This window comes from Pipistrellus hanaki, assembly GCF_964339955.1.
Source record: "Pipistrellus hanaki genome assembly, chromosome: 16".
In the NCBI taxonomy this organism is placed as follows: domain Eukaryota; kingdom Metazoa; phylum Chordata; class Mammalia; order Chiroptera; family Vespertilionidae; genus Pipistrellus; species Pipistrellus hanaki.
In genome coordinates this window covers 26,574,188-26,591,146 of record NC_140518.1, presented here as the reverse complement: position 1 = coordinate 26,591,146, position 16,959 = coordinate 26,574,188, and the positions used below count along the sequence as shown (strand labels likewise).

At 46.1% G+C, this 16,959-nt stretch overlaps 2 protein-coding genes across 3 annotated transcripts in view; both read right to left on the bottom strand.

The window, feature by feature from the left end:
* The window catches only part of CA10 (carbonic anhydrase 10), a 362,748-nt gene that overhangs the window by 129,567 nt on the left and 216,222 nt on the right, over positions 1 to 16,959 (bottom strand). The gene's annotated exons all lie outside the window — the stretch shown is intronic.
* Positions 10,867 to 11,831, bottom strand: LOC311610478 (kunitz-type protease inhibitor 2-like). Its single transcript, XM_084861779.1, has one exon. It carries the CDS (start codon positions 11,645 to 11,647, stop codon positions 10,892 to 10,894), a length of 756 nt encoding a protein of 251 aa, XP_084717905.1. The 5' UTR covers positions 11,648 to 11,831; the 3' UTR covers positions 10,867 to 10,891.

The following is a 16,959-nucleotide window of genomic DNA, read 5'->3' as shown; positions in this document are numbered from 1 at the left end:
TTCCCTTATTATAATATTTTGTGAACGTCAGTGGAAAGCATAAAAATGAAAGAGCTGAGTCTAGAAGTGTAAGTCTTGCAATCTAATCGGATTGAATCAGAAATGGAAATCATTAGACAGGCCAAAAGCATTCTTCCTGAGCCTCCATCAAACTCCTGCTGCTCATCTACCCACAGCATGTCCGCATGTGGAAGAACAGGATTAGAGAATGTGTGAAAAACGCTAAAGACATATTATCGAAGAGTGTGCCCAAGGACGATGTTTACTCAGGTTCTGATGCTTCTTAATTTTTTTTTTGTTTTGTTCTGAGAATGTCTTTGTAATATCATTATAATTATTAATCTAGAATGGACTCAACTCCAGGCTCTTTACATTTAGAACTTGTATAATCCTCATAACAATTCTAGGAGGTAAGCTCTTATAGTACCTGTCTTGTCTATTATATGTGAGGAAACTGAGGCACAGAGAAGCTACATAAACTTGCCCAGGGTCACAGAATGAGCTAGCGAATGTCAGGGACAGAATGTGAACCCAGGGAATCTGACTCTAGCACCCAAGCTTTTCATAGAGCAAACCTCTTATATGATATGTAGTCTGTTTGCTGGCCCCAATCCTAGCCTTTGCCAAGCCCCGGAGGAAAAGCAACTTTCCACGTTGCCTTCACGGACATGCCACCAGCACCCTGTCTTCCCGGGAACACCCCCCAGCGTTTCTCTCTCCATCTCTGAAAGCACTTGTTTGTCCTTTCACGCTAACATGTGGGATCTCCCTTAATCGATTGTGTGGATTCCCTCGTTGCATGAGCAGAACAAACAGTAGCAAGTGCATGCTGCAGCGGGGTCAGAGGAGCTCCTGGGAGACCTAAGGATGCTGTGGCTTTGCCATGGCCTTCCCAAACAGTGGATGGAAAGCAGCATACAGTGCTATATAAACATGGAGGAAGCGAAGGCACTACCTCCTGAAGAGCATAGCAGGAAGTGACTGAGGAGAGCGTCCTTTGGCAGAGATGACCCTTTGGGGCAGGGGTCTTCAAACTATGGCCCGCGGGCCACATGCGGCCCACAGAGGAGTCTGATCCGGCCGGCCAGGTTTTTTGGGCAGTGAGCGCAGCCGAGGTGTTACAGTAGGAATTAGTAGTTCATATAGTCCGGCCCTCCAGCTCTCTGAGGGACCGTGATCTGGCCCCCACTTTAAAAAGTTTGAGGACCCCTGCAGGGACACCCAACAAGGCGTGTAATTCACCTGGTGGAAAGAGCACCAGGTTAGTTCCAGGAAATTCCACTTTCAAGTCTCACCCAGACCTGGGAAGCCTGGAGGTGTGGAAGGCAGCTTTGTATGTAATTGTATGTAAAAAATATGGACAACGACTCATGGGTTTGTGACAGCGGATGAAAGAAGGTATGAAAAGGCTTCATAAGCTAAAGCAATGAGGGGCGAGGAAGTGAGTGCATTTCCCCTGGGTGGGTTTCCTTGTGCCAATCTGTATCTCGCATCTTTAGAGCCCCACTGTGTTGGACACTCTGCTTACCTGTGGGTCTTGCCTCCATCCTTTCCCACCTGCCTCTGCTCTGTGAGGCTGGCCCTTATGCTCATCGACAGCTTCCCTGCTCTGGCCTATGGCTGGGTGTAGTCAGTGGGGGTCCCTGGCAGGAGACTGGAGCAAGGAAGAGGCATGAGGCCAGGGAACTGATCCCATTATCTCTCACTCTCACTCCCAGGGTCCCTGTGTCCCTCAACTGAGGTCACTCCTCCCCTTAAGGCAGTTCTCTGTACCTGGAACTGTGCTTCAGTTGTCCCCATAGGTCCAAGGACAGTGACTGCCAGTGCTGGGCACCGCACTCTCCCTGTGGGTTCTCTCCACCCTGTACACACCTATATACGTAGTCCCTCTCCAAGTTACCCTACTGTGTGCTGTCATTTCCTAGGGGACCCTTGTGGATCCACCTGCTTAGCTTGAGCATGAGTGACACAGGAGAATGTGTGTCTAGGTGTTCAATGCCTCACTCAGGCTAGGAGTGCAGTGGCTGCTGATTCTCCTGCACCCCCTCCTATCAGCTCTGTTCTCCTGGGCCAAGAATCCAATGATTGCTTTTAATGAGTAAAATTGCAGACTCAGAGCACAGCACAAGCTCTGTGCCAGTACCAGCTGGCAGGGGCCCAATAGAAAAGTCTGCAGCAGCCCCCTTGATGGCACTGGACCCAGGAGGGCTCCAGGATCCTATCATGTGGCCCGACAAGCCCCTTTTCAAGAATTGCTCTGCAGCGCTTCTTGGTTCTTCCAGATTCTCTCGACACACGGAGGCCTGCTGGAGGGTCTAAGCGATTTTACGGCAATGAAGACTGCAGGCAGGAGAGATGCATGTTATTCATCGGCTGCCCCCCACGGATGTGTTCTGAATCCTCTGAGCAGCCCATTGCAGCCTCCCTGCAGTTGGCTCTTTAATTTTTAAAGCGTTTGAATCCTTTACCAAGTTTATAGCTTCGGAGACTGTACACATTCGTTATATACATGATTGCTGAAGCCTCAATTTCTGCTCCCGAGAAACTCCAGCTCTGTGCGTGTGGGACTGGCTGTCAGGGGCTGGGCTGGGAAGAGCCTTGAGGTGCTGAGGTGGTTGGTATTCAGGGAGGGGAGGGAGGTGGGGTGGTCGAAGGATTCTTCCTGAGACATCTTGCAAAATCAGCTCCGTGCAAATAAAGGCAGCAGCCAGGAGCTCCGTTTAAATGCTTCATGCTAATAACACGGAGGAAAAGAAGTCACGGGGGAGACACATGCAATTGCAAACCAGTGAAACCCCAGAAGGACCACACAGGGGACAGAAGGAGAAGGGAACTAGCAACTGCCCAGGTGCCTACTAGGTGCCAGGCATTGTGCTAGATGCTTTCATGAGCAGGCTGGCATTCCTACTCTCACAGCGGCCCAGTGAAGTCATTGCCATCCGGCTCCACAAGGAACAGCCATATCCTGGCAGATTCTGGTTCCATTTCCAGGGACATATGTAAAGTCTGCATAGATAGACAGTCCTGACAATGACCATGAGACAACCAACCTCACATCTCACTTACATTTTTTTTAGGCTCCAGAGATGGAAAACAAGGACCCTATTTCTGGAGAGAAGTTTTGAACATCTGAAGGAAGAAGATGCAGTGTGAGCTACACAGCGGTGGAATGAGTAGCGCTGGTAAGAAGTGACTTCCCACCGCTAGAGGTAATCAAGCAGTATGGGTCTTCTCCGGCAATGATTCCTGCTCTAGACAGAGGCTGGATGAATCTGAGGGCCTTTTCAGTTCTGAGATCCAAGATTTCGTGAGCGATAGTTACAGTGCAACCAGCCTCCGGGGAGGTTCTGGGGTGGGTAACAATCTAGCCTCCTGCAGGGAGAGCTGCTGAACTCAGGCCATTTGGAGTCAAACAGGTTTGATTCCTCTTTCCCTTCATTAGCGCCTCTACTGCAAGGTGCCATGAAGTGTTTGGGTTGCTGGCTCCCCATTTTGGCATCAGCAGGCTGCCCATTCTCACTGGCAGATCCCAGTGATGCCAACACCCTAGAGGTCAGGAGAAACCATTGCACCCAGTCCTTTTCCTATCAACACTCTTCCCCTCCAACGTGACACAGAGTAAGAGCTTGTTTTTCAACAGCCTTTGATGTGTTGTTGAGCCTTTACCCTCAGGATTATTTCTTGTTCTTCCTCTCTCTTTTGTTCTCCCAACTTTCAACCAGCTGATTAAAATTCCAGTTCAATTGAAATACTCTTTCAAATCGGGCCATTCAGAATGAAGGAGAAAGTACTGGGTTTTCTAGAGGTCTAGCACTTTTGATTAATCTTTAATTAATACGTCACTTTAATTTTCAATGCTACTTTTAAGACACAGAGCTATGTTGAAACTTCAAACTCATTATCTTATCATTTTCAAAGGCAGGACTATCTCCCAGAGAATAAAAAAAAAAAAAAAAAAGAGTTCTGGGTAGTCATTGCTTCCTGGAAGTCGACTTTGTAAAAAGCTATCCTGATAGACAGTGGTATATACACTGAGTGGACAGATTATTATGATCTCAGTGTGTGTGTGTGTGTGTGTGTGTGTGTATCTCTCTCTCTCTCTCTCTCTCTCTCTCTCTCTCTCTCTCTCTCTCTATATATATATATATATATATATATATATATATATATATATATTTGAGGCCCAGTGCATGAATTTGTGCATGGGTGGGGTCTGGTCAGCTGGTCAGCCTGGCCAGGAAGAGAAAACGTGGGTAGTTGGCAGGCCTGCCTTCTGGTTGAACTCCTGGTCAGAGATCATAATAATCTGGCCACTCAGTGTATATTCTCCCCAAAATGTATATACACTTTAACAGTTGTATATACATAAAGTGTATACTCATATACTTTAGCTCAATTTTGAAAATGAAGTGTATTTCACTAAACACTGCCGTTATAATTGTTCAAAGTGTGTGTACACTTTTTGGGACTAAATATACAATCCCCAGACATTTAGAAAAAAAACACACACGTTTTCTAAATGTTCTAACAAGAAAAACAAAATAAAAGATCTAACAAGAATCAGCTGGGAGAAAGTTATTGTAATACAAGATAAAATAATATTGGGCCATGTTAACAGTAATTTATCTTTGTTATTTACCCTAATCATTTTATGTTTTTATTGGTGTGCTACATTGCCGAACATGTGGTTTCTAATTTAATTTCCACTGCTGAACACAAGAGAAGCCACTGGAGGCACCACAATGATGAAGGCAGAGCCACAGTAAGACCACAGAAAAGGATGCAAAGATGATTTATGTAACTTTCTTTTTCTGTTTGCAGTTCATTAAGTCACTGTCTTCTCGCAGTGACCAAGTGAAAATTAAAGTACTTCAGAGGAGAGCTTGGGGTTCGGCATCATTAGAGGAAGAGAAATGGGTGCCTCGATGAACTTGACTGTGGAAATCTATAGAGCACAGCTTAATCAGCCTCCACATTGATCTCAGATGCGCAGAGGCAGGCTTCAGATTGAGCACATCTTCTCAATGCATATTCTTTCCCTTTGACACACAGCATAAGATGCATGAGAACGACTTAGGGATTATCCAAGACTTCCATTTCATAGCGTGAAATTGCACGTAGCCCTTTTCAGGTTTTCATGGAAAAAGGGAAAGAGAACAGATGCTCCTCCTGGAGCTGCCTCCTTCCTTGAATGCTCTGTTCATACTTCTGAAAAGCCCCACTGGAGCAGTAGCGATCATTCAGAAGAAAGGAATCCTGCTTGCTGTCCAGATGATCATTATACAGCTGGGCCACTGATATGTCACTTCCTTTTCAAGTGCAGGTTCAGAGACTAGCAGCATCTATGTCCCTGGGCTGGCCAGAAGCTGTGAGCAGCATCCTTTCCTGTAGCAATACACCATCTCCCATCCTCATGGGGAGGACTAGCTGCACACGAGACCGGTAGCCAAGGCCCAAAGGCTTTGGTGTCATACAAGCTTGGCCTGGAATCCTTGCTTCTCTGCTTACTGTGAGTCTCTGAGCAAGTTACTTTAAATCAGTTGAGCTCCAGGTTCCTCAACTGCTAAAAAGGGCTGAGGAAATACATCTCCTATGGTTTTCCAGGAAATTAAAGGCTGTCATTGATGGGGACAGAAGCTAATGGCAGCCATTGGGCTGTCATGCAAAAGCAGACTTTATTGGGAAAATTCACAAGCAAAAATTTACTAGCAAGACTAGTCACCCATTCTCTCCTCTGCCACAGAGTGCTGTCAGGGGCCACATCGGCTGGACACGGTGTGAGGTTCTGCTCTGGAAATGGGTCCCACCCCTCTGATACCCTATCCTTTTATAGGCAAAGAGGTCTCAAAACAATTTGGTCTTGTGCCACAGTGGCTCAAGACAGTTGTAGATAAGCACTGTGCAGCTAGACATTAGGTTCTCAGGGGGGTGTTTATTCCTGGGATGATGTCAGCTCCAACTTGTGTGGAGTCTAAGCCCCTCCCACCGGAAGAGAAAACAATCACCCAGAGTAACATGTGCTGGAGTCATAGAGGCTCTCTGAAGAGAAGGTGGTGAGGTTGAACCTGGGATGAGGCTGTGCCTTGAACTACATGGTTGAGAAGAGAAGCCACTTCCCTTTGATGATCTGTTTTGTGAGTCAAGGTTTAGCTCGGGTCCCTCAGAAGTGGAACTGTGGCCCGCCCCTTCCAACCTGCTCTCAGGCTCCCTCCTCTGCCACACCAGGAGTCCAGGACCAGCACTAAAATCAAACTAACACGAGGCAGGATGTAATTAGGTTCCTGAGGAAGGTGTTTTTGTTGTCGTTATCTTCCAATTCAATAAAATAAGCATTTACTTTGTACCTCCTAGGCGCCAGGCAATGTAACAGTGGAAGAAGGTTACCCACAACAATAATTCCTAATAGTTATTGAGTTTTACTGCCTGCAGGCAGCACTCTAAGTATTTTATGTATTTTATATAAAAATATATCTAACATATAATACCTACATTGGAGTTGGGTGGGGAATCGGCCACTTAGCCAACTGAATGGGCAGTGCTAGCATTAAGTGCCATAAGGGTGTAAAAGACAGAATGCTACTAGAGCACAGAGAAGGGCTGGGAGGAAGGTAAGAGGGGACACGGGAGCTACAAGTGTAAGGATTAGCCGGGTAGAAGATGGATGGAAGGAAGAGCACAAACAAGTCATGATGCTTTGAGAATAATGGTGATCAAACCCAAGGAGGAAGAAAAAGAGAAGTAGAAAGAAAAAAAAAATCTTACCTAATAAAAGAGAAACATGCAAATTAACCATCACTCCACTATACACCCACAGCCAATCAGAGTGAGTATGCAAATACTCAACAAAGATGGAGTTTAATTTGCATATGCAGGAACAGCGCAGTGTGAAGCCTGCTATGAGGGGGGAGTGGTGGAGGGAACTACTGGAGTGGTGCTCCAGACAGAAGTGAGGACTTGCCTGCTCCCAGGTGGCTGGGAAGCGAGGACGTGCCTGCTCCAGGGGTCCCGGGACAGCAGGTACTTGCCAGCTCCTGGGCAGCTGGGAGAGAAGCCAGGGGCCTATTCTTACAAGAATATCATGCAACAGGCCTCTAGTAAGATATAAGAGACTTAGATTCCCAGGTACCATCAATAAAACTATCATGCAGATTTTCAACACATATATTTCAGTTATGACTTAAAAGGGACTGTGAGAAGCAAACAAACAGGAACACTACAGACTTTGTTGGCATTGCCAAAAAGCAAGGCATCCTTTCTCCAGTCTGCAGGTTGGCTTTCCTTCTCTCACCTGTCATTCCTGCTTGCCAAGGTAAACATACCATAAAGGAAAAATGTCTTTCTGTCTGCCCAAGATCTTATAATCCCTTTGAAAAAGGTACCAGAATCTAGCACATGGGCAAAAGTGATGCTGTAAAGAAGTCGGGTCCCTTGGGTTCTTTCTTTGCAGTCAGAGCTCACAGGATGGAGACAGACATGGGCAGGTGGTTGAAGGGCAGAGATGAGGCAGAACAAGGACAGGGCACATGCCACTTGAATGACCCAGGTCTTTTCCACACCAGCCTAGGGGGTGCTCCTCATAGTACCCATTCCCACTAGGTAGTGAAACACTCGAGAAAAATACATCAATTCAGTTCATTCACTATGCGCAGTGCCTGTGGACAACATGATCAAGGATCTCCCACTCTATCAGGAGCATGGACATGCAAAAAGTAATAGTATATTACGTGTGCAGGATGGTATAAAAGTGTGGGGACACAAAGCAGTGAGACAACCTGTGGGGTGAGGATTGACAGGGAGAGTTACAAGTGCAGGAAATCCTCCCCAAAGGTTAACATACTTGAGTGTGAGAGAGAAGTAGGAGCTGTTTTATGTTTTCATTATCATTGTATATATTTAGTTCTTTCCCAGAGAGGTAAATACCTGGGGTAATGAGGGAAGAAAGGGGGATGTGAGGCTGGGAGAAGAGGTGGGAAGTGAAATATTGTGTGAACACATTTGTAATGTCTTAAGAAATGGAAGATAGCCATGGCTAGTGTGGCTCAGGTGACTGGGCATTGTCCCATGCAACAAGAGATTGCCAGCTTAATACCCAGTCAGGGCACATGCCTGGCTTGTGAGCTTGATCCCCTGTAGGGGGCATGCAGGAGGCAGCTGAACAATATTCCTCTCACATCAATGTTTTTCTCTCTCCTTCTCCCATTCTCTCTCTTAAAAAAAAGAATGGAACAAATATACTGGTTTGAAGTCAGATCTCTCTCTCTCTCCCTCTCTCTTTCTCTCTCAAACACACACACACACACACACACACACACACACACACACGCACACACACACACACTTAGGGAGAAAGTCAGTGAAAAGATTCAGGTTAGTGCTGTGTGAGGTCCAAGCCCTTGGGAAAATTCTTCAAGGAAGAATCACTGAAAGTAGAACAGGGTGAGAAGACCTTAGTAAAACTTTTCCTTGCAAGTTAAGTTTCTAGAAAATGTGTGTCCTCTTTTAGCATTATCATAGCACCTGACATGGGGTGGGTGGGGGTGGGTGGGTGGGAATCTTTCTCTATAAAGCCAACTGGGGAAGAGAACAGGAACACAAACATTGGGCAGATGCTATGTATATGTAAAATTTCATTTATTTATTATGACATCCTATAATATTGGGTATGAAAGGCTAGATCCAGTTCACCACTGACTGGAAATATCTATATTGATTTAGAGAGGAAGGAAAAGGGAGAGAGAGAGAGAGAGAGACAGAAACATCCATGATGAGAGAATCATTGGTTAGCTGCCTCCTGCATGCTCCCTACTGGGGATCAAGCTTGCAACCTGTGCATGTGCCCTTGACCGGAATTGAACCATGACCTCCTGGTTCATAGGCTGATACTCAACCACTGAGCCACGAGGGCTGGATAGTGATTTGGATTTTTAAAACATTTTGCCTAAGGTCATGCAACTGATATAAGTCAGGCCTTTGTTCCAATGTGTAAGTTTTGTCCACTACAGAATGCTGCCCTGAAAGCATTAGCTAACACCATTACTTGAACAGGCAGGATTTAGACTGTCATTATTTCAGTGTTATTGAAGCCTGTCCTTCAATAACACTGAAATAATGGGGAGAGTTACAAGTTGTTTACAACTTCCAATTTTTATTTATTTTATTATTATTATTTTTTTTTAGTCTAGTCCAGAGGCAGCTAGATTTTTTTGGAGATCCTAGCCAGCTAGTTATCTATTATAACAGACATGCAATATAACACCTGCTCTTCAAGTTATTATTTCTTCTCTTCTGGTCAAGGACTAATTTGGATGATTAAAGAACCTATATTTTCTCAGACTCTGAAACCCTTCAAGGGATATTTACCACCACTGATTTAAAAATCGAAATGCAAGTTTCTTGAAGCATCTTATCAAAGTATAATGAATCACTGTGCTTAAAATGTGTATGAAATAGGTGCTGCCGGTATTACCATCTTCATCTTACATCCATCCATCCATCCATCCATCCATTCATTCATTTTACAAATATTTGTTCACAGACTTTAAAATTCTAAGCCCCAGAGAGACAGTTGATAAACCTCCAAGTCTTCTAAGTTAATGAAAGGCTAGAATCAGGGCTTCTGGGATCTGAATCTGGGCATTTTCTCACTAAATTGTTTTGCCTGCATCTCAATTGTACTCTAGGCCATTTGGATACACATTCTTGATGCACTGGCTGATTTATTCATTTGTAGGAAAGATCTTGGTAAAACCAGTACCTCCTAAATCAACTCCCACTTGCCTCCAAACCCCCATGGAAATATGGCTGCTAGTAATGCTGTCGCTTCAGAACTCCTGAGGACTGCCACCAAGCTGCTTGTGCACTAACTCAGTGACAGGGGATGTGGCTGCTTAATCGCTGGGTGAAGCTGAATGCCTTTATTGCTCAGAGTGAAAAAGTCTTGTTTCTTATTTTCTTTAAATACTGACAATTACTTTCTGGAATGACTTGATGCATTATCAAAACTTTCAGAGAAATTCAGTGAAACATTCCGTAACAGAGCAAGTCACCCCCTATCTTTAGATAGAAAACATTTCTACAGACACACCCTGTACTTCTCAGATAGAAGATGTTGGAAAACACACAATTCTGCTCCAGCCAGTCTATGGATGAGCTCTGTGGCCCTGCCCCAGCCTGTCCCCTCCTCCACTTTCCCCACCAAAGACAGGATCCCTTTGCCCATCCATCACCACTGTATTTTTTATTGACCTCTATGAATAAGAAAGTTATCTTGTTTTCATGTCTTGAATTTTTTTTTAATCCTACCAAATTGTGTGCTTTCTAAAGGCAGAGCTCTTTTTTTAATTAACATTTGGAACTTTGATACCCAACACAGCGCCTGGCACAAAAGCAGGCACGCAAAAAAGGTTTTTTGGAGGAAGACACAATGTATGATATGAAATCAGGGATTCACAGTCTTTGGTTAATTATGCATTCATTGTTTCTGTTCCTTTTTTTTTTTTCATTTTAAAAGGGGACACCCTTTTCATTAAACACCTACACTTTACTCTCTTCCTTTCAGAATTCTAACTAAAAAAAAAAAAACACACACCAAAAAACATTTTGTTCCTGCTTATGTACAAAACTAAGAAACTATTCAAGCATCACTTTTGTGATAGGAAAGGTGAACAGTTTCACCATAACCAAAGAAAACTACCTGGAGGGGAGAGATCTCAGGGGCACTGACTCTGGTCTGGGGCCCGGCCATCCCAGCGTGAACCAGAGCCCTTCTTGGGGAGGGTTTCCAAAGCGAACCTGCCTGGGGGTGGTGTGGGGACCAGGAAGCAGCCTTCTTAACCTCTGAAGTAACAAACAGAGCGAAAGCCCTAATGATCACAACACAAATCCATCTATTTTAAACAGCATAGGGGCTTTCTGCAGCCGTCTGCCCACCCCTTTTCCAGGTTTTCTTCGCCAAGAGGCGGTTCTCATCGTCCTTGGAGCTGCAGAAGGTGAGGTCAAACTCCACCCACCCCATCACGACCAGGTAGAGCAGCCCATAACACACCAGGAGGAGGAGGATCACCTGCAACAGCTCCGCCAGGTCCTTGGTGATGCTGTGGGGCGGGGCCAGGTGGGACCACTGGCCAAGGCAGCGGCTCATGCAAGCCTCCTGGGAGAGGTAGTTGTTTCTATTGCCCCGGCACCCACTATAGATAAACGGTTCACAGGACTTGTTCTTGGCATCAAAGTACCAGCGTGGTAAGGATGCATGGCAAGGCCCGGTGGCCACCCTGGCAGCGCAGTATTCTTCGTAGCTGAAAAGATCGCTGGAGGGGCCATCAAAACCCTGCCTTCTGGGGCCACTTGGGCCAGAGGAATCTGCCGGGTTCCTGCTGGTGGCCACATCATCCATGGTGCTCCCTGGGCTGTCAGCACACTTCTCCAGACACTTCTCCTGGGTCAGGTAGTTATTGCCGTTCCTACTGCAGCCTCCATACACGAACTGCTGGCAGGCCCGGCAGGTGGCATTGTACCACCACCTGTGGAGGGAGGCCAGGCATCTCCCCACCACCTTTGGAACTCGGCAAAAGTCGGGGATGTTACGTTCTTCATTGGCCGCCCTGACCCCAAAGAGGAGCAGCGATGCCAGCAGGGCCAGCAGCGCCATGATGGGCTCCACCGGGTCTCAAGTTCAGGTACGGATGGATACTCGCTTCCAAGTCTCTGCAAGCCCCTCCGGTGTTGTCCGTTTGCCCCCAGGGACACTCAGGGACTCTCCAAGGTGCAGAATGGAGCCGCAGGTCCCAATCAGTGCTGGGTGGGGGTGGAGCCAATGGCCGCCTGGGAGGAGCTACAGCACAGGTGGCGGTTACCCGCGGGGGGGGGGGGGGGAGGGGGGGAGGGGGGAGAAGGGGGAGGGAGAGGGGCGGGGCGCACAGAGCATGGGCGCTGGGCTCAGGATGGACTTAAAAGAAGCAACAAGCCACAGGCTTTCCATGTTCCCAGTGCTTTCCGACCACGCACAGAGCTCTGTGGTCAAAAGGCTCTACCTCACAGAAGAGGCAAGGAGACATGTCAGTGAAGTGAAAGAAAAGCATGGAATGGCCCAGCAACTACTAGGCCAGTCCCCACTCTGGACAAAGCACTAGCTGATGACTAGGGATGAAAGGAAGGACAGGGTCCTGGAGGAGCCTAGAAGCTTGGTAGGAAGAGGCTGGCCCATTATTAGGAAACTAAAATGCAAAGGAAGACTGAAACTCAGAAAACTAAAAAAAAAAAAAAAAAAAAAAAAAAAAAGTATACAAATACAACTCAACTCTGGTAGAGGAATCCACATGCAAATCAATACTGGGAAATAGCAACATGAACAGTTGGTGAGCAGTGGGGTCCTTAACATTTAGATGACGTGTTCTGGTCAGAAGGGGTGGGAGAGGACTGGCCTCTACTGGATAACTTATTCCTTACTCGGACCCCCAAAAATAAGCACTGGATCCTTGTACAGATACAACCTTGGGACCTTAGGAGATATCCACCAACTTTGGCATCTGGCAGAGATGTATCTGGGCTCTATTACTTAACTGTGTGACCGTGGGTAAGTCTTGTCAAACCTCAGGATTTTCACCCGTAATAGGGGCGAACAATAGTACCCACCTCCCTAGTGAGGCTGGTAAGGCACCAATTAGCAGCACAGTGTTCAACATAGAACCCACAAAGCTTGACTGTTTCTTTAGTTCAAGACCACACAGCAAGGGCTAAGGCAGGCTTTCACCCTCCCGCGCCCCCCCCCTCCCCCGCCGCCGGCACCCCCACCCAAAGTGAACCTGCCTGGGGCGGGGGGGGGGGGGGGGGGGGCAGGAAGCAGCCTTCTCTTAGCTTCTGAAGTAACAGAGCAAAAGCCCTAATGATCACAACACAAATCCATCTATTTTAAACAGCATATAGTCCTCTTTATTCTAAAGCTCATGCTCTTACACGTCTCTTGCCTTTCTGGGCAAAATGAGGGATTTGACACTAACTGGGTAGCTGATATGGACCAAAAGGCAGGATACAACTCTTGTGATCACATTATTTGGGCATTTCTATCCCAACTTGAACTGTGAACCAAATATCTATCTATCTATCTATCTATCTATCTCTATATTTATGTGTATACTTACATAAATATAAATAAAACAGTTCCTTGTGGCTACAGTAATAAAAATAATGAGCTAGTAAATGACAGATAAAGGGAGAAATAAATTAGAGCTCTTTCCCATGTTTTTGACGTTGGAGAGTAATTCTGCACCTGAAGACAGGGGATGACATTAGTTTGGGCCCTGTTGTGTCGGAGTTCCTGGCGATCATACAAGTACAGAGGAAAGTGCAAATGGGAAAGACATCACAAAGGCATCGTCAACAAGAACTGACTACACCCGGGACAAGGCAGGAGGTTTTTTGAGCTGGAAGGCAAGACATCAGAACAACCACAGTGCAAAATGTATGGCGATTACTCCAGATTCCTTAAACAACACAGATCAACACCGAAACCAAAGCAGCAGCAGAGGCAGACCTTGGGGAGAATGAACTCGCACTTTATGTCAAGAAACAGAACACAAAACGGAGCTGGGACCACTTCATGAGACCCATGTGGCTGCTCGGAAGTAGAGCTGAAGTAATATTTGAAGGACTCAGTGAGAGCAGTAGAGACAGATGATAATGGCCTTCTCTCTCAGCAGCCAGGCTCCTGCTCGCCCGGAGAGGACCAGATTCTTATATAACACAGAGACCCCTCTGCCTGCCCTCAGGAAGGACATGCTCTCTTGGGTCCTCCCTCTCCTTTTCCTGTAGCTTCACCCTCCCACCCCAGAACCAAGTCTTCAGTCATGTGTCATTTATTGTATATTTGCCCGCCATGACACTTATCTGTGTGGGCAAAGGTAGGTTTGCAGTTGTGAGTATGAGAAACCCAGAGTCTATTCTTATAATATTACTAGAGGCCTGGTGCACGAAACTCATGAACGGGTGGGGTCCCTAGGCCTAGCCAGCGATCGGGACTAATCAGGTTCCCCGCCTCCCTGCCTCCTCCTTCCCTCATTCCACTGCCACCACCTCCTAGTGGTCAGCACATGCCATAGCAAGCAATTAAACTCCCAGTCTCCTAGTCGAACTCCTGAGAGGACACTTTGCATATTACACACACATATATATAGACTAGAGGCCCAGTGGATGAAAATTCATGCACTGGGGGAGGGGGGTATCCAGCAGCCCAGCCTGTCCCCTTTCACAGTCTGGGAGCCCTCAGGGGATATCTTAAGCCAGTCTGGCCTCTCTTTGTGGGAGGCAACACCCCCATCACACCACTGCTGCTGCCACTGCTGGCCACTGCTGAGCCTTGGCCCGGCCCTCACAGCAGCTGCTGCTATGCCATCTCATGAACTTTGAACTCAAGAGAAAGCAATATATAACTGACCATGTCCAATATATAACTGACTATCCTAAATGAAAATTGCTATCAAGTTTACCATCTCCAAGTTTTAGTAACTATTCACTATAAGCAGAATCCTCTGATCTCATATTTGTTTTAAGAGACAACTGTCTGAAACATCCCCAAACACTACAGTACTTTAAACTCATTTGTACTATGGCTGATCGCATAGCATGTGGCACAACACTGAGATATTGTTGAAAATCCCCTCCAAGAAGGAGAACTTTCCCACCTAATGCAGCATTCAAATTCATAATTTCTCTTAGTGATCTGTCTATGGCATTTATAGCATGACTGGATGCCACGGTGCATTCATCAATAATGAGAACTTAGGCATTTTCAATGGTTTCAGCAACTTCACTCTTTATATTGAGTCTAGAAATTGAAGTTTCATTTAATGAAATTGGTAATTTATATTGGGAATGAAAGATTCTTCCACGGAGAAGTAAACTTGCAGCAATTCCTGTAGATGCTGGGCTTGAGGTGCCAGTGGTTTGAAGGCCGGCCACGCCTCCGATCGTGGTGGGGTCCCCTCTTGAGTGCTGGGCCAGCCTGGGCTAGGGGTCCACTGGCAGTTTGAAGGCTGGCCACACTCCCGATTGTGGTGGGGGTCCGCTCATGGTGACTGGTTGTTTGGTCATTTTGATCATGATGCCTCTTGACCTTTTATTATTATGATTGTATAATTTGTTGGTATTATTTGTCTTATCTTTCTTTTTCTTCTTCTTTCATCTTTTTACTTCTAGGTAATGGTGGCTGGTAATTTAACAAACAACCCACCTGCAGGTCATTTTTCATACAAACAACTAGGAAACTTGCCTTTGCCTACCCCTGTATGTACCCCCAGTTGTATTTCATGGCCCCCTTTCAGGCTTCATGGTCTCCACACATACCCATGCGACCTTTATTGTCACTACATCTGGCTGCATATTTTCTAAGCCACCAATGTGCACAAGAATGCACCTTCTTTGCTGGTAAACATTTTACTGAACTGGTACTGCTTCTGGGGCAGATCTGGCTCTTCTGGAGGGGAACTTCTAATCCGAGTGTGAGAACACACAGCCACAAAGAAGCCCCAGGAAAGAGGCCAACGAGCTGGATCTGCGTACAAGGTTTCGTGGGGAATTGGATGAGGCCGTGGTTCCTTCCACTGTGGAGAGTGGGCACTTTGGTTAGTCTTGAAAATCGCCAGGTAAATAAGGGCAGAAGCTCCCTCCAAGCAAAGGACACAGCATGGGCTGATTTATTATTTTGGCTACTATGTCAAAACACTTTGGCAGCAAGTAGCAGAAAACCTGGCCTCGAACAGCGTAAATGTAAGGAGATTTATTATCTCATGGTGCAGACTGTCCATAGGGAGGCAAGGCTCCAAGCAGGGTACAGCAGGGCTCTGACCCCACTTCACTGTCGCCCTGCCTTCCTTTGCGGGTTTTGCTTCATCAGCAGTTCCAGACATCACAGGCAGGCATGCCCGTGACTGGGAAAAGAGCAGGGACTTCCCCTGTTTAGTAGCAAGGGAACATTTGCCTTCTGTGCCCTAATAACTTCTCATCTCACTGGCCTGAATAGGGCCATGTGCCTGTCTCTAAGCCAGTCACCTTTAAGGCATGGGAGATGACCATGGCAATCTTACACTCCTTGGGACTCACACTCTCCCTCCCGACCCCCCTCGTCTCGAGTGGTCACATTCCCATGTTCCCGAGAGAGGCTATGTGAATAAATTCAGTACTGCATCATCGATGAGGTAGAGAGCAGATTTTATGGGAACAGTCAACAAAGCCTGATACCGCCACTCCCTGACTATAAGATTTTTTTTAATTATTATTTTAAAAGAGAAAGAACCAAAATGAACACAAAGCATGCTATGACGTGTACAGTAGGACCAGGCTCAGAAGAGGACTGTTTCTGGGCAAGAATCTTTGGTTACGGCCAGAGTGACACGGTGATAAAGAAAATCTGGAGATTTCAAGAGCTGGCTGCCCATGGGCTATCAGTTGCAGAAATATCAAAACATCTCCGTGTAGTCATTAGACATGACTGCGTGACTGAGCCCTGCCACATAACTCTGTGCTACTCTCGGAGTGTGTGCAGTGTCAGAGATGACAGTCACTGAGGTCTGCACGATGTGTGGTTTTGAGGATCCTAGATTTACTTGTTGGAAACACACCCCTGTAAAAGATACGGCACTATCGGCATGAAACTCTCACATATGCACTTACAAAGAGGGCTAATCACTTATTTTTCATGCATCTGAAACCATTTTTGTTTTTAGTTAAAGTTACATCAATAAATCAATAAGTAATTAAAATTTAAGTATTCAGTCTGAGAAGAATAACAGTACGTGGAACCCTATAACCCAAAATCCTGTCTTCTAATTTTATACACAAACCTATGAGAGACAAACAAAAATGCATTTCTGTTGCAGAAAAATGAGCCGAGTAGGAGGTGCAAATAGGTTATCTCCAGAGATTAAGCCAGAGGAATGCTTACACTCAGCTTACATACAAAGAGTAAGT

Coding starts and splice junctions, on each gene's coding strand:
- LOC311610478 (XM_084861779.1), bottom strand. CDS start 11,647: ATGGCGCTGCTGGCCCTGCTGGCATCGCTGCTCCTCTTTGGGGTCAGG.